The sequence below is a fragment of the Pseudopodoces humilis genome, chromosome 7 (assembly GCF_049639895.1).
Source record: "Pseudopodoces humilis isolate 2021_Gansu_Grassland_sample_001 chromosome 7, ASM4963989v1, whole genome shotgun sequence".
Taxonomy (NCBI): domain Eukaryota; kingdom Metazoa; phylum Chordata; class Aves; order Passeriformes; family Paridae; genus Pseudopodoces; species Pseudopodoces humilis.
Window position 1 is genome coordinate 2,167,056 of NC_142206.1, and position 24,303 is coordinate 2,191,358.

The window sequence follows — 24,303 nt, forward strand, 5'->3', positions numbered from 1 at the left end:
TTGATCACAGAAATGTGTGTCAAGCACTTCTTTTTATTATTTTAAAATGTATCAAAAACATTATCCCTAAGCATGCAGTTGTCAATTATGCAAATTATACAAATCAAGTTTCAAAGCAGGACAAATTTTTTGCATTTTTCTTAGACATGCCAAACTTGAGTCCAATAAAGAAAAAAAGACCATAGCTAATGAAAAAGAAAAAAACAGATTGGAAACTTACTTGTGATTATAAATGAGAAGCACAAAAACTAAAATATTTTTCTTAAAATCCAGTTTAAATGAAAAGCTAAATTTGAGAAAAAATGAAGTGTTAAACCACATAATAAATTAGCACCTAAGGTATTAATCCATTTCAGCTACCAGTTCTCCAGGAATGCGTAAGAGTTCACTCAATGTAAAAAAAAAAAAATTTAAAAAAATTAAAAATATGTAATAACTGTTGTACTAGAGATTTAAGGAAGAAAAAAATATATTTTGACTTGCAAAAGAAAATACTGTTAATTGCAGACAGTCCCTTTTGCACTCCCATATCTTCTGCACCCTGAAATTCCAGCGTGCTGCGTCGCCTTGAGCCGGCCAGGAGCGTGGGAAGGGTCCCGTTGCGTAAGATGTTATTAAGGCAGCAAAGCCTGGCTGCTTAACTGCAGATACTTAAATACTCAAAATAATTACACAGATTAGGCAGCCAGGGCGCTGGAGCAGCAGGGAGCTGTTCCAGCTCACCCTCTCCAGGTGTGTTCCGCGCCCCCAGGCTGAGCTGGGAGATGCTGACCCTTGGGTGTTTCCCAGGAGGCAGAACGGGGCTGACCTCCACTCCTGATAGACCCACACGCTTCCAAGTGATGGAAAAATGCCACAGAACCAATTATGCTTTATCAACAAGGTAAATATGACTCCCACTGAAGTTAATTTACAGGCATGAAGTACTTTTTCCCTCCTGCTCAAGCCACCGCAGTTAAAGGACAGTGCTTAGTAGAAATATGTGAAGAATCCCACATTACGCTATTTCAGATGTCAAGCATCGAAGCATATTCTAGAACAATCTGGGCTTATTTTAATTTTTCAGATATTTACTGATAGGCCCAGACCTACAGAAGTCTGGCACAAGATACAACATACTAGTTTTAAAGCAAGCAAAACATTATAAAGTATTTATTTCTTCATGGGATGGTTAAAAACCTAACCAAAGGACCTTACAGAAGAAAAATTAAATACAGTAATACACTGCTCTGAGAGAGCAATCCTTTAAGTACAGGTCTGTACAGCTACAGATATCTCTGAACACACACTCCCTTCCCATTTCCCAGCACATTTTTTGGGTGGGGATGCCTTTTGCTTTTGGGGGTTTGTGGCTTTTTGTTTGGTTGCTGGGTGGAGGGGTTTTGGTTTGCATTTGTGGGGGTACAGCTGTTTTGTCTTGTTTGTTTTGTTTTAAATACAGTTCCCTGCCCTGCCTGCAGAGCTTTTTGTTCCTCTTGCAGTGGCAGTGCCATGAGAAGCAAGCGTTGAGCAATGAGCTGGAGCGAGAACCAGGAACCCAGGCTCTTAGTCAACATCAGGAAACTATTTCCACTCCAGAAGTCAGGAAGCTTTTTGCACTTGTGCCACATTCTGCTGAAGAAGAGAATCTGCTGTCATGCCACACAAATGTAAACAAACCCATCAACAAACACTGGACATAACTATACTTCACTGTTGCTGTTTCTTCAAATTTGCACTAGTACTCTTCCCAGACAACAATGAACAACCCTCAATCTCTGTTTTGTTTTCTATAGCATACAAAGGCAACACACACATTATTGAGTTATTCCAGAGCTATGCACACTCTGCCTTGCCAAACAGCTACTGCAAAACACCAAGGACAACTACCAACTTCTTCCTTTTCACCCCACAGAAGTTTGAATCTCCTCACTGCTCTGAAGCTGCTGTTCATACCTCTGGCACCTTTTCATCTCCTGCCAGATTTGGGTTGAAGTGCTTGAAGGTTCAGTGGTACTGGGACAAAGGCACACTTTATGCGCATTAATCAGTCAGACAAAAAAAGCTCAGAGGTCAGCTCTGAAGTTTTTCCAAAAATCCCCACTAGATCACAGCCATCCAGCAAACATCAGATTTCTTATTGCAGGAGTTTTGTGCACCACCCATTTCAGAAGTGCAAGTGCAGGCCACCAAATGCCCCCTCCAACAAGCTGATCACAGTCCATTCTCAAAACAATGCCTTTGCTTGTCCTCACAGCTCAACCACTGGGAATTTAAGAGGTGGAACATACACAGAGAAATTTGAGAAATTTATCTGTAGCTATTCTTTCATGAAAAACTCAAAATGTACAAAGAATCTTTAAGAGGAACTAAATGGACGCTGTCACATGCAGAAGAAAAATTAAGAATTAAGCAATGTCACTTTAAAAACTGCAAAATTAATCCATTCCAATGACTGCCATTGAAGAACTTGCACTACTTTTTGATTTGCTGAAACACACTAACCTGTGTACTGCCTTTTATCTCAAAGCATGTAAATCACATGCTTGACAAAATGTTCAGTTTGTCTCACAAAGGAAAGACCGTCTCTTAAAGCACAGCCACAAGAAGAAAAAAAAAAAAGGGAAAAATGTTTGAAAATATCTTTCTAACCTTAAAAAGCAAAGCTAAAATCAAAGCACAACAGCAAGGAGAAATGAGCTGTAACATCCAATTTCATACATGGAAACCCAAAACAAGGACCATGTTAAAACCAGGAAATTGCAGGTCTCCTGTGTCTGGAGAAAGAACAGCACTAATTATAAAGTCATTAACTTCTATTAGAATTCTCATTGTGTCATTAAAGGAGAGGGAAGGGCTGAGGTTGCTGTTATGCATTTGGCATTCCACATTCATGTAACATCACCTTCTTTGAAATAGTAACAGTGGATCCAGATTCTGTGTCTTGGGGGAATGTGACCTATATCCATTGGTTAACAAAGTGGTTGAAGGGCTATTTCACCTTAATAATGAAATATTTCATTATTTCATACAAGCCTGCAGGTGAGTGTCTCACAAAAGCTCAGTCCTCTGGATACACAGAATGAAAATGCTGAAATGTTAAAAAATACCTGCAGAACAGGAAACCACATTGGGCATGACCTCCATCCAATTTAGTAAATTAAATATTACACTAAATTTAGGGGTTTCCCTTTTAATTATATCAGATACCTCTATGTTAGAACAGATTCAGTGGGGAGCCGTTTAATGGTATTTGTACACAGTCTAATAATGATGCTACAGACACATGAAGAAAGTTTATATATTTATATACGTAAATGCTTAATAATCATAACCTCAGAAGAAGTGGTGTGTAGAGAGATTAAGTGGAACAAAATTTGTGCTAATTTGTCTTAGGCAATCCTGAAGATGATCTTTCAGGAAGGCAACTACATGGCTACAAACTGAATATCCCAAATGGCACACAGCACCACTCCACAAGCAACCATCCCTGTGGGACAGTCATTCCAAAGGCAGGGTGGAGTACTGGGGCACTAATGATAATTCCTAATTATCCTGTTATGTAATACCCTCTAGGATTGCAGGGGTTTTCCCCTGTTAAATATCAGTTGGTTTCCTAACTTTATTTTATAGGCTTTTAGCAGCTAAACAACTGCTGCCTATATTAAACAATACATCAAATAGGAAAATTACATAAAGCAAGACAACACTGGGGATGTAAGCAGTGTTGGTCAGAAATAAACAGATCACTGTCAACTCAGTGAGAGAAAATTCCCAGTTCATGGCAGGGCCAAAAGACCAGTTAAAAACCAGCAGAAATAAACTTGAGAATCAATTAAGCACCTCACTTCTTTTAGTGCAGAAGATGCACAGAACTGTGAGAAATCAGCTCCAGAGCTGTCCCAGCTCCTCTGTGTGCACAGCAAAGCTTTCAGTTTAAGAATACTTTCTTACTGGAAATTGTTGAAATAATTCAAGGCTATATGAAAACCAAAGCAGTCAGCAGCCATACCATATAATCTACAAATTATATCCTCCTGGTTATACTTTCCAGCCCTCTGCTCTACTTCCAGCTACTTTTCCAGAGAGGTGAAGTGTCCAAAACCAGCTGCATCTCAATGCTGAGCCAGCAAGAGAGTGGAATGTGGCTGGTGAAGGATCTGGAACATAAATCCTATGAGGAGCAGCTGAGAAAGCTGTGGGTGTTTAGCCTGGAGAAGAGGTTCAGGAGACACTTTGTATTCTTTGTATTCTTGAAGAATACCTCAAGATTTCAAAAACACTCAACAAAATACGTGTAGACATACAGTATAATTTCTATTAAAGAAACTAAACAAACTAGATCTTGACCAGATGGCAAGCTGTGAAAAGAGTGAGAAAATCAGGAGCTCAAAAATTTAAATATTAACTAGGGTTCAAAAAAAAAGGCACCAAGAACAACATCCAATTACTGTTAGTGTGAACATGGCTTTTGCCATCATATCTTTTTGGAAAGTATCAAGTGCTACTACTGATGTATGACCTACAGCACACCCTAACAGTTTTCCAGATGATAAAACAACAATAATATGCAGATTAAAAGCTTCATATAAAAGCCTTGTACATAAGTGAGGTGATGCTTCCAGTTTTTCAAAGAAGCTGTGAAATGCACATTGAAAGTTATCAGGGAAATAAGTTTTACTGAGAGAAAGTAACAAAAATAATGGTAAAATCTGTTTCAATTGGAATCAATTTTGGGCAATTAAGATACATTTTAAATTCACAGTAATTTTGAATATTCAACATTAAAAAAAAGGTTTTGTGCACCACACTTGAAAAAATAAAGTGCACTCTTGTGAAAGATTTCATCATGGAGTACTGGGTGGTTTAAACATTTTGAATATTTAAAGATTCACTACAAGGCTAAGACCCTATAATTCTCAAAAAACATCCTAGAAGGCATTAAAATACTGATGGAAATGCAGCAGTGCAATTCTGAAAAAAAAGGAACCACATAAAGAGATGATATTTTGTGAGAGACTGCTGCACTGTCCTGGGACAACCAAAATATCCTTGGTATTTACAAAGGGGGAAATGTTCTTAAGGCAACATCATAGTCTCAAAATGCAACTGCTTGAAAATCTTATCTGTGAAATGCTTTTGGCTTGTTTCTCCCAGCCCTCTAATCCCATTTCACTTGCTGGAAGCTGTTTTATTACCAGTCCAAACAAAAAAAAAAAACCAAAACCTTTAAAACATTAGCTAGCACTGTAGGACCAAGGACCTTCAGACATACAGTATAAAATTTAACAGTCCAGAGATTTCAGGCAATTTATTGTCATACAAACTTTAATTTTACTTAGTTCTATCCCCAACAGTTATTTTCATCCTAGACACCATACCACTTTCCAATCAGTGCCTGAATTCACAAAAGGTTTCTTCTCTTGTGTTTTGGTTTTTAATTCCCCAGTATTTTATTGCTGGTTTTGGTCTGACTCCACATGATATCAATCTGCCCTCGCTCAACCTGCTTGATTTTCCAGTCAACAAATGTGCTCCATCCTCTTCACTCCTGGTGAAAGCCATGGGTGCAGAAGGAGCACAAACCACAAAACACCTCTCCCTTCAAGCCAAGGATGTCAGGACGAGACAAGGGATGGTGCAGAGGCTTGGATTCCCATCACGTTGATTCAGATCTGGTACCACCTGCTCTTACAGCAGCAATACACAGACAGATTTGCAGAAGAGGCCCAGTGGGAGCAATTTGTCACAATATTTACAAACACAGCACTGCAGCTACTGATCTTGGTGGTATCAGCACCGCTGATATTTTCTGCAGCTGAGATACTTGATAGAGCCACGCTCACGTCTGCACAGATGTACGATGAACAGATCTTTGTGACTTAAATATCAGTGTGAAAAAAAAAAAAAAAAGGTGGGGGGATCACATTTCACTAGATCTATTTTAATGTGTGAAAAATAAAAGCTGCTTCCCAGAACTTTAGCCGTGGCAAACGGGTCTATCATTCAACCTCAGCAAAAATGAAATATAGCATGAACCGAGAGCTCTTTTGTCTTGAAAATCATGAAAGAATTTCCCTTCTGTTTAATTGAAGCAACCAAAGGACTAAGAGAACCCTCACCTGAACTCTGATTTACATTGTTGCTCCAGCCATCACGATTAACTTGAAATCTGGGCTGAAATCTCTAGAATCTCTAGCAGGTACGTGGTACCTTCAAATGCTTCATGTGTTATCCAAGGTTATGTTACTCAGATAATGTCTAGCTCAGGGAAAAAACTCAACTTGAAGGCTGGATGCCATTTCATCCACTCCCATCCCCATGAGTCTCCTCTGGATCTTCAGAGAGGATTGGAAAAAAAAACTTTAAAAACTTGCAAAATTACAGTAACCCTGACAGCCTTTTCTACAGAATTAAAAAATTACCAAACATGAAGCCAAAAACGTACCAAAAAACGTACTCTTGTTTTCTACTTTCTATGAACAGAGAATAATAAGGTATTAGAGACTATGTTATGTTGACTGGAAAATAATGAGAGAATCAAAAATACATCTATTATCAAATAGCTACATAAACATGAAGTTATGATGAGCTAAGATTGCCGCTTTTGGATGATACTAATAGTGGTTTTTGTTAGGTCCCATTAATCATGAAATAGAAGTTAAAAACGGGAATTCAATAAAACAATTAATGAACAGTGTGCAAAAGGTACAAATAAAGCCTTGCCAAATCTATAAAACAATTTGTTCACAGACACAAGCCACAAAAGCTTATCTTGACGTTAAGTTCCGTTTGCTCCGATAAGGAAACAAACCAGCAGCCGCAGCTCTGCGACTTTAAAGAGGAGGGAAAAAAAATTGTTAAGTGTCCCAATTCACTTGTAACAGCAATTCCTTCCATTATCAGGACTCTCTTACACACAGCACTGACAGTAACCATGCTCACAGCAGAGCAGCTGACTTTGAACAGGCTGACCTTGAGCAAGCAAACGACCTCAGCAGCATGTACTTCTGGCTTATTTCACTGCAGCAGCGAAAACTACCTCACCATCTATAGAAGTCTACCATCTCTGGCCACCACCCCTGACTATTTTAAGATATCCCAATACACTTCAGTGATGCACGGTTCAAAGTGATAGAATAACATCTGCTAGCATGTTGAAGTGTAAGTTGTTTACAGAGGCATTTTTAGCTTGTTCTCGCACCGCGCTTCCCAAACCGACAGAAAAATCAATTGATGAGCAGAGCTTTGCTTCTCATGTAAAACATATCAACCCCAAAATTTAATAAATACTGAGCAAGAATTTTAGGCATTGTGAAAAAGCCTCAAGACACCCCACTCTAGATAAAGCTCATTTAGAAACTTCAAGTATGCGACAGCAATGAGTGAACTTGAAAAGGCAGTTTCTTCCTGAGACGTCAGCTTTGTACAACTTCCCCCCCTGCTCACTGCTTTATAGAAAAGCTGTATTAAGAGAGATGTTTGTTTGTATACAGGTTTGTAATTGCTATTTTAAACATACAGAAGTTGTATGCTGATCTGATATTAGGGGAAGAAAATGGTCGAGTTACTCGGATGCAATGATTGTGTAATTGAGTCATAACAACGCATCCTGCTGACAGCCCCAACCTCCAGAGAGAAAACACAACTTCCAAAACCCACTCCAGGGAGAGTCACTGTCACCCTGTGTTCACAGGAGTCCCTGGAGTGACAAGGACCACATCTAACCAAGTTACACAGGCCAGCGAGAAAACATCTGGGAATTTATGGCCATGAGAATTTTTTTTTTCCCTAATTTAAAAGAATGCATGTAAGAAAGGAGAACAAGAAGTCAAGTAAAATTGCATAAATTTGAGGGGGGGAAAAAAACCAGCATAAGCTGATGGTGGTTTATTCTGAAACTTAGCACAAAGCTGCAAAAGTCATAAATACAAAGCTGTCCTGCTGCAACAGCCTCAGAGCACGCACAGAGCCCTCACTGAGCCCAGCCCATGGGTAGTATTTAAACCACACACAGCTCAACTACTTTATTCTTCTTCCAAAACCCTTTAAAACAGAAGAGCCCATATCAGACCAAATGGATCTTTAAGCTGCAGCAGAACTGACTGGGCAAGTGAAAACAATGACCACAGAACACAATTACTATCACTTTTCCTCTGTCCTCACTGATCTTCATGGGAGAGGAGGGCAAGAGAAGGAGAGGAGGAAAAGCCTGCTCTCATCCACCAGGAACACATCCAACAGCAATGTTTCCATCTCTCTGAGCTCCGCTGCAACGCTATTGACATTTGGCATTTTGTCTGGAACCAGTCTGTTGATTAGCAACTACCCTTAGCTGGAAAGCTAGAGGGGGAATATCACTGTCCAGTTCTGGAATGGGGTGACTGCATCGAGGGCATCTACTCACATCACTTGCTTTTCCTTGTGAGTGCACTGCTGAATACCCAGGATCACATTTTACTGCTGTCACCAGGGGAAAAGCCTTTCTGAGCTATGAGCATCTCTTACTAACCAGACACCTTCCACTCTGCCACATCTCTGCAGCTGCCCACCAGCCTGAGGGGTCCAGCTGGTGCCCAGTTTAATCTGGAAGATCAGCTCTGTTGCTTCCCACTTGTTTTGTTTTCCCAATGAATTTGGCTATGCTGAACAGCAGTTTGCCTGCAGAGCCCTGGATGCCAAAAGGAACATCCTTTGGCTGGGAAACCAAGTGCTGAGCCTCAAAACACATTTTCAGTCAAGCTTCCAGCTGCACTCTACCAGCAATATAATCTGACACAGCACAAAGATGATGTTTTCTTTGGAGACAGGAGGTGAAATAACCACGGAGGCAGCTCCATGGGCTCATGATGAGCCACTGTTCAACTCCCTTTGGGGACTGTGCTGCAGGAATGGCACGTGGCTACCGTCAGACCCACAATATTACAGGGATTTTATGAATGATGAGCTTGGTAAGGTTTACTGAAGACTCATTTCCAAAATCCCCCTAGGAAGACAACCCAAATTAAATCAGTAAGAAGGTGATTCTGCTTGGAAAAAAGAAAATAAATAAAAAATAAAAATTAAGCAGCAGTTCCCTGAAGAGTTACCTCTGAATGCAACACACTGAGAAGGCCACTGCTACCCATGGCAACAGAAAGGAAAGTAACCTGACTCCCTGAAGCAGATGGGCAGCAGCACCACCTTGACCATTTCCCTCGACTCCTCTTGGAGGTTACTGCTCACTGCAGAGCCATTCTGAAGCCTCTCTTCTCATACACGCTCCCCTAAATGCATTCACCTCAGGAAAGAGGTGAAAAAAGGGAAAATAACTTCCAGAGAGAAACACCATGCCCTGGGAAAACTTTCTGCCTCACCAGATGAGCTAAAGAGACCAGACTTAGAAACAGATGTTTTGATTCTCCTCCTCCACAGCCTGCACTGCTTTCCATTTGGGATTCAACACTCCCCTCTTCAAGATTTGGGGCACAGCTGACCAAAAGGACAGTAACACACTTCTCACACCATTTCCATAAATGACAAAGGCTTGATCACCTACACCAGACGTAAGGGTATTTTCTTCTGAAAATGTACACACTGCTTAGTTATTTACCTCCTTAGATCACTCATAAAAGGTCAGCAGTCTTAACGTGTGAGGCCAGAAGCAGAAAAGGGCTTCAAATACCACATCTCTCTAGTCCACAGCTATTAAAATCCAGACCAGCACAAAAAGAACGTCTAAGCACAGACACTGCCTTTCAAGGAAAGAGCATTGAGAATAACATCTGATCTTTAAAACAAATAAAAAATCATCTGTGATTTCAGACAGTGTGTCGTGGCTGGTATTTATTCATACCCATACTCAACAATTTCTAGCAATATAACAAACAGGAGCTTCCAAAAGGTAAGAAAATGTCAAAAACTATTTTTCATACTTCTTTGAACCATTTTCTTATTTTCTCTTAGCTTGACAAAGCTGAAACAGAAACAGGAAAACATCAAGTCATTATCACTCCATACAGTCTGTCTCCATTTTTCTGCTTGCTCATATCCTTTTAAAATTGAGTTAGTCTTACTTGTTTGGGACCTCTCCTCATATAACAGTACCCTAAGATCTCCAAAAGTCATCATCAGATCACCTCTCCTTCTGCTATAGGCTAAGGTAAGTCAGCCCATTATCCATCCACCTGGCTACATGATGTTCCCCTCCTTCAGTCCTAATCCTCTTATTACTCATTTTTCCAACTCATTACTCACTTCCTCTTACAGATGCAAAATAGTGACACTAGAATTCAAAATAAACACCCTAACACTGGACCTCATAGCATTCTCCATTCTCATGATCATTAGTTCACTATGGTCCCAGGAACAAAAAAAAACAGAAGGAATGATCAGACTGAGGGGAAAAAACTAAAAAAAACCCCCAAACAACACACCCCCCCCCAAAAAAAAAAATCCAAACAAACAAAAAAACCCACCACCACCACCAAACAACCTTTTCTCTTTATTCAGTTTTGTAAAACTTGTTTCAACATGTCATAGTCAAACAGGTCAAACCTGCACTGTCACTCCCAGGCTCTTCTAATACAAAAATACATTTAATTACAGTTGTACTTTATATATAAATGCCCCTTATTTGATTGACAAAAAGCACAATCTCTTTTAAAATAAAATGCCATCTCAATGCAAGATATTCCCTGAAGGCCTTTCTCATTCTTCTGTAAGACCTTTCCTGAAACTTCCCCAGCATCATCTATTTAAAAACCTTTTTAATCCAATCCCTATTTTCTGATATCATTTACACTATTCTGATGCTTGCAATGGAATATATTCAGTTTTGTAAAACTTGTTTCAACATGTCATAGTCAAACAGGTCAAACCTGCACTGTCACTCCCAGGCTCTTCTAATACAAAAATACATTTAATTACAGTTGTACTTTATATATAAATGCCCCTTATTTGATTGACAAAAAGCACAATCTCTTTTAAAATAAAATGCCATCTCAATGCAAGATATTCCCTGAAGGCCTTTCTCATTCTTCTGTAAGACCTTTCCTGAAACTTCCCCAGCATCATCTATTTAAAAACCTTTTTAATCCAATCCCTATTTTCTGATATCATTTACACTATTCTGATGCTTGCAATGGAATAAAAAGAAATTTTGAGGAACTGCCAACCACAATTAGTTTCACTAACACAAAGTTAGTTTAAATCACCCAACTGGTAAGAGCTACACCATCCATGATGAAATCCAGCATGCTGAAAATCTGTTCAAAAGTAAAACCTTTTGTTGAAAATAATTTCAAAGTATAGTTGTTTTGTTGTTTTTTTTTTCAAAATTATCTCAACCAATATTTATATATTAATAAAAAAACCCCTCAAGCAGATGGACCCTAACTATTTTTCTTCTTATGCCCTTTTGATTTTCAAATATTACTGATTGGATGCTACTTCATAGAAAGATTATGAAATTGTACAAAACAAAGAATATGATCTACTGAAGCCTGAATATTTACAAAGCACTTAAGCATAACTTACTAAGCAGGAAATTTTAGGTGCACGTGTCATATGGGTCCGTATCACTCAACACCATTGAGGCAAGACAAGTATATGCACCCACAAATCTTATTCTTGGGGGATGATATTATTGAATAAACATCCACAGGGAACCCCACTTGCTCACATTTGAGTGCAATACAAGCACCAAATCACAAAAGAGAAATATATTTTGAACTGTAGCATTGTATCTCAAGGATTTTCCTGTTCTGAAATCTGAAGAAAAGTATCTAGCAACATCAAGCCAAGTAAAACAAGACTACAGCTACTATACTTTTATGTAGGCAACTAAGAAAGAACAATATATTGTTTATTGAGCCATCTGAAACAGAAAAAAAAAATTGCTGAAAGTAGTTAATTGAGGCTGAAGCACTATAATAGGACCACCCAGCCTGGCTGTCCACAGCCTCCCCTCTGTCAGTTTTTGGGGAGAGAGAAGGGGAAAATGGCAATAGCTCATAATAATCTGTAATTGCTTCAATAAATAGAAAAGCCAAAACAGGTAGGGAAACATTCTCAGACCATCCATCTTGAGTATCTGCTGGATTATGATTCTGTTCAGACCAGTTGAAGACCTTTGCTCTTGTCCAGAGCCTCTTCAGAACTCCTGCCATCTTTGCAAGCCTGATTTCTACTAAGAGTCCCAAAACCTTAAGTATCTTAAGTAGTGTACAGCTTTTACACCAAAATGAACTCCCAAATTAACACCAAATGAACACCAAAATTAAGTTATTTAATTTTTTATTCCCTCTAGTCTGTATTTCTGTATAATGTGGGCATGCATCAATCCATAATGTTTCCCAATTTAGTTTTCTGTTGATGAACTCTGTGTAGTTTTTAAATCCTCTGCTGCAGTTTGCAATTAAGTAATACAGAATGCAGGTGATGAATTAGAATATTTTATGTGAGCACTGTACATGAAGCATTCTTGTTTACAAGCTGCCGTCAAAAAATAGATTCCTCTGGCATGAACCCCAATCACTGATTTCATCAAGCCTGGAATTGCACTGCACAAGTTTTCATTTCTAGCATGAACAGCTGTAAAATATTTAAAATTTTCTTCAAAGTACTCATTGTCCTACTTTACTAGCTTCTTACTGAATCGGCAGACGGGCAATACACAGCACAAACGACTGCCAGTGATGCAAAACAGAACTGAAAAAGATCTTCAATCAAGACAAGTTTAGCTTATAAGGAAAACAAAAGGACTAAATCTTTAATTCTCAAATGTGAGGCAGATTGGGTAACTACTCAAAAAAAGCTTTAAAAAAATAACCAAACAAAACTACTGAAAGCATACATCCATTTTCAGGCAAAAGTAGAATGCAACCATATACCAAAATCACTTTAAATGCCCTTCTGGTATCACCCTAAACATTTAAGCATCCTATTACTCCCTAAATCCAGAAGTTTACTAAACTCTACAGCTGCTGAAGGTACTCAGTCAGAATGGAGTTTCTAAGAACTAGGGAAAATATTTACAAGTGCTGGAGAAAAACAGAGGCATTTACATAATCTTTGGCAACAGGATATAGAAACTTCTAGTAACACTGTCCAGCTGCTTAGAGGAAAAAAAAAAAATCCATCATGTTAGGAAGCCTGGAAAGACATCCTAAACAAGCAAGATTTTTTTTTTTTCCTTTTCTTTTTGAACAGAGGTCTCAACATTGATGACTTCGGAGAGCAACACAAAACATCCTTCCAGGAAAAAGACAGCACTATAAAAACATTCAGAGCAAGTTCAAAATGGCAACCAACTACTTAATTTTCACATTCCTAGGTGGTTTTATCTTTTCCAAATTATCCTTCCTGGAGGAGTAATTATTTAAGCCTTTAACTTGAAGAAATGCTAAAACCTCGTTCCTTAACAGGTGAAAAACCAAAATAAATGACACCTACCTGTAATACCGAGATTGTAAATAGGTTGAACAAATAGTCTTTGATACATGGCTGGCAGACCCAAAGTCTATGACTTTGACCCGGTAAGGCTGCCGAACGGGATCCACCAACATGATGTTCTCTGGTTTGAGGTCAGCATGGATTAAACCCAGACTTTTTAGTTTTTTCAGTGCAGTGGCCACCTGTTGCAGAATAGGCCTTATTACTTTCAGTTGCAGAGGGCTGAATTTGTTTTGTTTCAGGAAGTCGTACAAATTCTGTTCCAACATCTCAAAAACCAGACAAGTATGGTTACGATGCTGAAAGCACTCATAGGCTCTCACAAAGTTAAACTCATCAGCATTTTCAGTGCTTAGTCTCGCTAAGATGCTCACTTCTATCTGCCCTTGGCGCACGTACGATGGATGATTCTTCAAGATTTTGATTGCCACAATCTCATTTGTCCCCCTTTTCCAGCACTTGACTACTTGTCCAAAGGTCCCTCGTCCCAGGAAATCCAGAACCTCGTAGGTGTTTTTCACCGAGCACAACACCTCGTGCTGCACTAGCTGGTAATCTCCATCCCCGCTGGTACCGCTCTGCTTGGAAGCCGCGGCCGTGGTCACCACAGTCACCGGGTTGCCCACGCTGGTCTGCAGCATTGCAGGCAGGATGGACAGCTCATCAACGATCTGCATCGTGCTGCTCTGATTATCCAGCTCCTCGCTCTTACGCTTCAATCCACATCGCTGGGCTCCTTCCAGGATATCCGACCGGCTTCCCCGCGGCCCGGCCCGAGGGGCCTCCAGCTGAGGTTGCTGCGCCCACGCTGCCAACGCTTTTGTAGCACCTGCAGTATTTTTTAAAGCAACAGCATTTGACTGCAACCAAAAGCTCTGTCCTCGAGGTCTATCAAATGGGTTTTTAGTCTGAAAGAAAGTACTAACCCTGTGGGGAGAAATTCCAAAGTTTTTACCGTTCACATAGATTTGCGGGTAGGTTCTTTCGTGGTACACACAACTGCTTGGTTCTAGTTTGAGTTTCTTCACACTACAAAAGGCACTTGACTGGGTTTGATAAACATATGGTGGATAGACCAAGACTTGTGAGGCCATACCTACAGGGGGAGAGAAAAAGAAAAAACACGTGAAAATTGTGTGCATTTCCAAGCTTTCCAGCAGCCGCTACTTCTAAAAGAAAAATCAGGACACAATTATGTTCTCCAAATGAGCTGGTCTAAAGTTGTTTTCTGTTTAGCTTCTTGTGGCCAGAACAAGGCCTTACCAGTGCCCACACGAGGACTTTAGCAGCAGCAGGTTACTGCAGTTAAGTGCTTTAGCTGAGACAGGCTACAGCAGAGCACTACATGTCATTTTTCAAGCTGGGGTCCTACCTTTGTGCTATTCAACTCAACTTTCATTTAAAACCTCCCACCATTTCTCCACACAAAAGTAGCACAGTGTTCAGTAACACAACTGAGAAACCAATTCAAATGTTTAGCAACGATGCCATGAAAATAACTCAGAAGTTCTTAATTGTGAGTCAGCGCTACCTGTTACACAAAGTACCCAACCTATTCATTGTAAACACCACTAGGCTTCCAAGAACAGACAAATGTCACAACTGCCACAGATCAAAGAATTTCACTGGGACGAAAATGAAAGTGATCAAGCCATGTGATGGAGCCCAAAATAACTTAGGGGGCATGGGTATGTACACATAAACAACGACAACGTTCCAGTAACTTACGATGTACAGTAACCCAATCCATTGACGAAAGGCAGCTGCTTTCCCTGAGCTCTGTTCCACCCCATTGCAGAAATCTGTGTGTCAGTGACAGAATCAAGGGGGTAAAGGCACCGAGTCTACCTTCCAGGTGTCCTCCATGCACCGACCCAGTGTCCCCTTCCAGACTTGTCAAACACCAGCCCTAACTAAACTTGTCTATCATGTAGTTAAGCCAAATACTATGAAAAAAGGTTCTGGATGGACCCTGGTGTAGCTACAAGGTTTCAGGGAAGTTATGGTTTATATCAGTCTGATCAGCTCCCAGAGACAAATTCAATACCAATAATAACTTAATTAGATCACTTAATCATACGAAGCACATGAAAATTCTGGTAATAGGTACTTAAATTGCAGATGAGTCACATAAAACTTGAGCTAGATACTGCAGTGACTCTGATCAAATGAAAACTAACCAAAAGCACAGCATAATTATTCTGAAGCTGTGATTTGATTTATGCAAATGAACATTTAGATATCTGAAGAGCAATTAAAATAATCATACCAACACCTCAGTTTAGAATCCTCTAATGGGTTTTGTCCCAGCTGCAGAAGAAAACTTCAAAGCCCTCTCCTTCCCAAAGCTGTTTTCTCAGAGCCAGACGATGTAGAAAGCTGGAGACAGCCAGGAAACAGCCAGCAGCTGGGCTCCCCTGCCACCAAACATGGTGGGACTGCCACTGGCCTCCTGCTCCACACCAAGGATTTAACACTAACTATAACCTAAAAACACAAGAAAAAATTCCCCAAGCTCTTGACTTCTCCCCTAAATAATGTGCCTCATAACAAGGTGCATAAGCATTATTATTGACTATGAGATCTTACCACCTTTTCTATCATTATTATATTTAAATAAATCACTTACCCTGATAATATTATTTAGATATCCAAAAATCAGCCCCCACTGACTGCCCCAGTGAATATGTATGTCCAAGCCCCTCTGGAGCTTCCAGTGGCACCCGCAGTTTAGGCCAAGCCAAACCTTCTATCAGCACCTTACCATTCCTCCAGTTCTGGGATGACTCAAATACCCCATCTGCCAAAGAGACTAATATATCAAAATAATATTTTGCTTGGGGGTTTTATTCTTAAAACCTTTTCAAGGTCCCCATTAAGAAATACTCTGCTTGCTTTTTTATTACAATCCCCTTACTTTTTGACACACATGTGCATGAAACAAGTAAAATTTTCCAACTCAAAAAACATTTACGCTTCAAAAGGAAAGAAACTTCTGAAGGACACAGCAGTGTGTTATCCCAGTTTGCTGACAGAGGGCTTCAGAATCACTTTCCTGACTCACAGACAAATCTAAATGCTGGGCATGGCCCTGAGGCACAGCCACACCACGAAGCCCCTGGGCAGGAACAGGTCCTGGGCACTTCCAAGCAGGAGGGAATGGGGACAGCTGGCCCACAGGTGACAATCTGGCTGAGCTGCAGCAGCCCCAGCAGGTCCATTTGTCCTGGATCTGCCGTGATCTGACAGCAAAAATCCTGCCCCATTTAACTTCTGGAGAATGTATTTACCTGTGTAAACATGTCACCAAAGTGGAGGGCACTAGAAGATGATGATAACTACTTTGAAAAAGCTACACTGAAATTAATGATGTTTATGGAAGACAGGACAACAGTCCAGTATGAGAGAGAACCAGAGCTCACTCAAATCCTCACCTGAGCCTGTGAGGACCACTGCCATTTAAAACCATGTAAACTTTCTATTACAGAATAATATTATCTTATTATTATATAATAAATTATTATATATAAATATACAATAATAATTTATATTATATATATAATGTAAATTCTAGATTTATAATCATAATCTATTTTATTGTATAACAAATATAATAATAATCTATATTACTATAGAATATTTCTATTCTATTAGAATAGAATATTCTATTTTAGGTCATGCTGTTCAAACCAGTCCAGAAGGTCTGGAGGAATGCAGTCCCAACATTCATTTCGGTTGGATAAGAAAAACTATCACATTTTGGGGTCAGTGTGTTTCTTACAGGCCTAATTCCATGACCCTGGACCTCGACCACAGTAACAGCTCTGTTTGCAGATAAGAAGTGTTTACTGAGTTATTACAAGAACATTTTTAGCAACTCAAAAAAAAATGGAAAAAAAAAAAAGAAAATTAAGCACTAAATAGAAGAGATAACACACCCTGGAAGAACAACCTTGGATACAATCATGACAGACTGAACTAATAAAATAAAATTTTACCCCACACAAATAAAAATGGACTTGTACAATCACCTCATTTCTTACCTTCCCCTAAACACTTCTTCATCACTGCCACAATTTTGCTTGCCTTTCTCTAACCTGCCACTTCTAGATGCCAATGTCATTTGGAGAAGCTGCAATATCTTCACGTAACCAGTGAATAAAGCGTTCCTGTGACCCAGGTATGTAAAACCCTGCAGCATCCCACACCTGAGACTCCTAAAGACCTCTGCCACACACTCCCAGTGCTCAGAAGGCATTTCAGACAGAAGCACACTCTACCCAACACACATGCAATGAAATTCATCAAAAACAGCATGAGACTATCCAATACAACCAGCTGCTGGAGGCCTTTGCTTTGAGAAGCTAAGCTGATAAACAGAACTGATTTCCCCCCCAACCCAGATGAAAATAAACCCCCCACAGGCAGCAGAGCTGCACAACAAACCTTGAAGAGAAAGGGAAAATACCACAACACCCTCTACTGTAAAAGCACTGCTGTGTTGTAAAAGGTTTTTTGTTGTTTGGGGGTTGTGGGTTTTGTTGTGGTTGGGAATGGTTTGGTTTTTTGGTTCTGTTTTTCTTGCTGGGTTGATTTGTTTGTGGGGTTCAGAAGCTTTTTTTTTTTTAACTATTTTGAGGTACTTGGATTACAATACAATCCTATGGATAGCTACACCTGAAAGAATAAAGAGTTATTGTGTTGTAGGGTTTTTGTTGCCCTTTTTTTAAACCAGGACTCCCAGCAAAAGAAAGTAATACACAGCACTTTTTCACCTAGCAAAGAGTGGATCTTTCTTTTCCCCCCAACACAAAACATTTCTCTGAGTTCACACATCTTTCTGTATACTTCTTAATCAGACTGTTCCTCTTTCCTCATGCAAACTGAAGCTGCTCAGACCACACCTTCATTAGCAAGCCCAGCAGCAGAATAAGAGAGGGATGTGTAGAGCCAAACAACCAGTGCTAAACTAAAGGAAAGAAAAATCATCTGTGCTCATTTCAGGGAGGTTACTTGAGCCTGAACACACATAACCAGCTGGTGCACATCTTCTAGCTAAATTTAATTTAAAATAAAAAACAAATGTGTGCACTACAAGACCCCTCCAGGATGCAAACCAAAGCTGAGTAAGCAGAAGCATGAGAAGAACTGAAAAGTGCAATTTCCAGGTGCCAGTACCACAGGCAGCCTCTGGATACTTAACTCCCCACCTGACCTTCAGTAAGACTCTGAATTCTGTGCTTCTGAAAAAAGTATGAACAGAGTAATGAAGCAAACATATTTCAATCAAGTAAATTCATTGTTTATTCCTTTAAATAAATGAACAAATATATTTTCACAAAGTGCTGCCAGTGAACAGGAGGCACTTCAGTTTGTCCCCTCCAGCCAAGCTTCTCTCTACAGAAACTTCCACACACAGATGTGTCTCAGCAAAATGAGGCACCTCTGGCTGATATCTTACTGATGTTCACCTAAGTGCAACAATGCCTTTTCCTTGTCAAAATTACAACTCCAGCCTTCCCAGGCAGTTCTAGGCAAACTCTGGAACACGATGGATTTGGCAGACTCCGACAACCCTGAGCAGCACAGGCTGTTCCAGGCCTGACCACCATCAATAATTAACTATACAGTGACATTTCCACATGCCTGAGTCAGGGGGCTGCGTGGCAAAGGAACTAGTTAATAAAGCCACTGCAGGGGAGCTCAGGAGAAATTGCTACACTGCTCCCTTAATTTGTCATTTTAATTCAATAAATTAAAATGCACAGCTCCTTCCACCTGTCCCCAGCAGTGCAATCCATGCTGTCTGTTCCTGGGTAGGAAATTCCCAGTAGGCAAAGCCCAACCAGCAGCAGCCACCTAATAATAACAGAGTTAAATTGTAACCTAAGAAAACTTGTTTTCCAACTTCTTTCAAGCCTCCACGGGCAAAAACCAGTCCCAGAACTCTCACATCCTTCTCTCACAGCGCAGCTGAGCATCGAGGGAAGATTTCTAAACGCTCAGTAACTTCCAGAAAATGCACAATTTGAGCAGTGGCACTCACAAAACGTTTTGTTTACATTATACATCGCTTTGGAAATGCTCTAAGGATCCTAAATGACATTTTTTCCAGGTAAAACAATTGTTCTTTTTACATTAGGTGTCACTCAACTTCCCAAGTTATTTAGTAAACACAAAGCAGAATTAGTTGCCCTCTCTTTCTGCACAGATCAAAGTTTATTAGCAGTAGTAGCAGCACCTCTATGTTATTATTTTGGATATGTAGCTGAACAAGCTGTACTGATGCAAGTACTTTGATACCCCCATGACTTGTTCACCCTAAGGAATTCCCTCACTCCAGCTGTACAATTAATAACAAAGCACTGGCAATTGAGGTTTCATGCAATTTATAAAGGAAAACAATATCCACAGAGAGTGGGAAGCGTTCAGAAATACAAGCCCAGGGAGTCCCACCCTGTGGCCACCTCAAAACCAGAGCTGTGAGCAGATCTGTGACCCACAGGAAGGAGACAGCACAACAGAGGAGAAAGCACTGAGGTGTTCCAGATAACTTAGAAATATTTATATTTGTTTGTTAATATATAATAAATATATATTTATATAAATTACTAATAATATATATATTTATATAACTTGTAATTATATTTATATAATTTATATTTAAATTATAAACGTGTATGTTATATATTGTATCTATTACACATATCTTGTATATTATATATTTTTATTATAGATATATAACAAATATAATTTATATTTATAAAACTTACATAAATCATTTCCTCACACAACAACAGAGGCAATTCTGGACACAAACTGCACAGGCACACACCCACTGCCCTGCAGAGAACCAGGAGATGCAGCTGATGATATCTCACCAAAGAAAGCGACACCAATTCTGGGGTAACAACCAGAGATGCAGTTTAATGACAAAAGAAATTGCCATTCTCGATTAAAAGATGCATTTCAAAGGTCGGGGATTTTAGCCCATCATACACCAAGAGAATTCAGCTGAGCCAACGCAGCCTTTGCCCAATGTGAAACCTCAGCCCTGGTGGAGGCTGAAAGGCCAAAGGTTGGTTCCAAGCTTGAGAGAGTTTCAGTGGAAAGCAAAAGATACAATGATCCAATTCTGCCCTTGTAGAACTTAGTTACTAACCACCCCAAAAAAAAAAATGTTACAAGGATGGTTTAGGTCTGTGCTACAGCGGGGATTTCAATCAGACACCACAAATGCTGCACTGCTAGCAGAAATTGAAAATACCAGTTGCTTTAAGCGTGATACAAACCAGTCTCAATTGCACCATTGTCTCGATCCTTGGAAACAGAACTGACGCCATACACTGAGCACAAACATATTTTACATAAAATATCAGAGTGAACTGCTATGACTCAACGCTGCCATAGCACCAGTAGCAGTACTCAAAAATACAATTGCTTTATTCATATTTTCCACGAATATCAAAAGCTAAATCTTGTGATACCAATATGACTGCAATCATAGCTAAAAAGATAAATGAAACAGTACTCGAAGCATTTCTTTTTCTTATGGGCATGCTGCTGTTGTGCAGCTGGGAAGCAGCAAGCACAAGCAGTGCAGTATTGGCCACCAGCCCCCAGTGAGAACATGCCCTCCAAATCAGAATGTGCCACCATCAACATAAACAGCACACTGCAGCCAGCCAGGGCTCCACCAGCCTAATCTCTTCTTTTAGAAGACTAATTCTTTTTGAACCTGGAAACAGCAGGCACACTCAAATAAAAGTCCCTAACAGTGGGGTTTAGGAGAGCTCACACCTTCTGCACAATAGTAGCACTGAAGGATCTGTTCAAACTACTGCCACTGTCACCCTTCAATGCAGGCAGGAGGAACCAAGACAAGCAGAGAGGCAGGACACTTTTTCCATTGCCCTAAGTATTTCCAAAAGATTTTGCCACCTTCCCTAAAGCAGGAATAAAATTTGATAGAGAGAATTAGCTCAAACTGCACGTTGGATTACCACGTGTTCAAATGCTACTGTATTTAAAAAAAAAAAAAAAATCCTTCTTAGTCCTTTTTTATTTCCTGTCATTTTATTTTTATGCAATTCCTCATTTTTGCGTTTTTTAGAATGCTGGGCTTTTGTTAGAGTAGAAGTGGACCAAGCCAGCTAAGCAATTTATTAAGAAGTTTCATTTTAAAATAGCACTAGACAATATCAAACACAGCTCCTGTAAAAAAACACATCTAGATGTTTGTTGCCACTTCACAGAATATCTGGCAGCACATCTGCATGCACATAAAGGGGTCCTACTTACATAGAGCTCAATGAGGAGGAAACTCACCCAAAATTATCTTTCTGCCTCTCCCTAAAAATATTTTCACCTGGACAAAAACAAACAAAGCACCCCCCAACAAAAAACAAACAAGCAAGAAAAAAGTAAAATAAAACAAACAAACACCCAACAACACCACAAAATTCCTGTTCTCCCCACAGGACCTGCACATTCAGTCTGCAGCAGCACAAAAAACCTGTCGAGCTCATTGAGTCTGACATTCAATGTAAAAATCTTCAAATCAGGCTCTCCTGTACCAAGGAGGTGAATAAAACTGTTTCCTACACATTGAGAACTATCTGGTGGTAATATTTGAGTTAGAACTTTGCCTAAATACATGGAAAAACCAGTCTCTCTTCCAAGAAGCCAAACAATAATGTCATTATCAAGTTGCTACTGAGTTGTCAAGACAGCACACCTAGAGCATACTCAGCTTCCTCTGCAACAAAAATGTCAGGGTAAATAAGAGCTTAAGCCTTTATTTGTTTTAAAACTGACTTAACTGTAAAATAATTAAGGCATCTAATCCAACACACTTATCTTGATTGATCTTTTTCTGCTGCAGTTTTCAGGTCAGTTGCCCCAGCTAGATCCAGTAGCAACTTTCAAACATACACAGACTGAGGTAAATACAAATACACACAGTAAGCAAATGTTTGGAAGGTGTTTATACATTCACAGACAGAAAAAAAACCTCAGTGAAGTCCCAGTATTTTTCCCATAATAAAAATTTGCTATTTAAAAGTGGTTTGAATATTCTGCTTTTATATAACAGCTGTTTTTCCTTCCTTGTAAGCAACATCATCATGAAAATAGCTGTATAAATTGGACTTGGCATATGTAGAACAGTGAACAAAAAATAGAGGGAAAAGGTGTTTACCACTTCTTTCAGCTTTCTAAGGATGTGGAGGAAGCAGTATTTCCTGCAGGTAAATATCAGTGTATTAGAAATCCATTCTCTCTCACAGAGGGATCAGTCTTCTGCCTCCTAATGATCAATAACTGTAATAATTATAATGTTTCCCAAAGCTACCAGGGCAAGAAATTTCTCCCCCTCCCCTATGCAAAGAAACTTATTGATTTAACTACACAGAAAACATGTGAAAAGAAAGGCAAGATTATATGCAGCATATGACCCACTACCATATATAATAATACTGATAAATGTGCATACATTTTCTCTCTGTTGTATTCCCTTCTATCTTTAATTATCCTTCCACTTGTAGCATAAATAAACTTTTAACAGCTGCTCTCATTTTAATTTTTAAAATAATATTTAGACACTTCTGTGACAAGAGTTTTAAAAACATATTTAGTCTCAAACAGCATTTGTCACAAAGAGCTCCCAAAGTATTTCTTGGGAAAACTTCCCACCATGTCCTCTTGCTGGGCTCAGAGCTGCCAGCCCACAGCATCACTACAAAAGCCATAAAGTTCCTGAAATCACTCTGTAGTATCTCATGAAAGCAATCCACTCCACTTAGGCTGACTCCTGACTAAATTCATGAATCACAAAATAAGTTGGTATTAAAAGGAAAGAGGAGACAAAGAGGTTTTTTTCTCCTCTTTGGAACAAATCCGGTTCCTTCTGAAGGGCTTTACAAGATCTCAAACACCAAAATTCCCATGTTTAACAGACTCAAATGCTGAAAAATAAAAGATTATCTGAGTACCTCTTCTACCCACATACAATCTCCATAAATCTTCAAAAAAGAAGTTGTGGAAGAAACTTCTCAACTGGAACACAGACTGTAGACAAGCAACCAAGTCCAATAGTCAAAAACAAAGAAAAAAAAGGGGAAGAATTAAAAGGAAAGGGGTAAGAAGTTGCAGATGACCCAAGTTTCTAGGAAAAACACAAGAAGGAAGATGTTGACAAGACAACAATGCACATCAACACCTTCAGCCAAAAAGGCAGAAAGGCATCTTACAAGAAACAACTAAAATTCCTCCTGGAAATTGGGTAAGTTCCACCAACTGGGCCAACACAGGGAAAAAAACTGCACAGGGAAAAAACTGAAAGAGGAAAAAAAATTAATACATTTTACTTAAACTTGTGGAATTTGGTAAAAGTTAACATAGCATTTCTTTTAAAATGCTGACAAAGGACCAAGAAGTAGTAAAAATGTTGAGACTGCGGAAACACAAGAATTGTTTATTCTATTTACATATGAAAAAGTAAATTATTTTAGCAAAAGTAAATTAATAAAGCTTTAGGAAAAAAAAAAGTGCATCTAAATATTTTTTATGGATGCCTGATACTAGTGATTATTCTTGTGTTCCAAAGGGAGCTTAGATCATCAGTATGAAAAACTTCTTTTCCTCCCTTTTAAAGTTTCTGTTATTGGTATTGAGGCAGTTTTCTCTCTGCATTTTTGCCTATATAGGTGAGGTTCCTCATCCAACCTCTGAGCCTGCCCTGGGTCCTCTCTGCAGGCAGAGTTTCAGTCTATTCCTGCAGGAACAGGGAGAGGTTCAGATGTCAGCTGACACCCAGAGACCCCTGGGATCAGGCCTGGAGGGATCTGGTCAGGCTAATAAAAGCAGCAAACATCTCTGCAATGAGGACAC

The 24,303-nt window shown here is 39.4% G+C and overlaps 1 protein-coding gene across 5 annotated transcripts in view; it reads right to left on the minus strand.

Moving 5' to 3' along the window:
• Positions 1-24,303, minus strand: part of HIPK3 (homeodomain interacting protein kinase 3) — a 68,079-nt gene that overhangs the window by 36,733 nt on the left and 7,043 nt on the right. For 4 of the 5 annotated variants that reach the window (XM_014259012.2, XM_014259011.2, XM_014259010.2 and 1 more), the window contains exon 2: positions 13,414-14,509. In XM_014259012.2, coding sequence (XP_014114487.2) covers positions 13,414-14,507 — 1,094 coding nt within the window. In that variant the 5' untranslated portion in view covers positions 14,508-14,509. Of the gene's footprint in view, positions 1-13,413; positions 14,510-24,303 lie in introns of those variants that run through there. The other variant, XM_088057521.1, reaches the window with a different exon arrangement.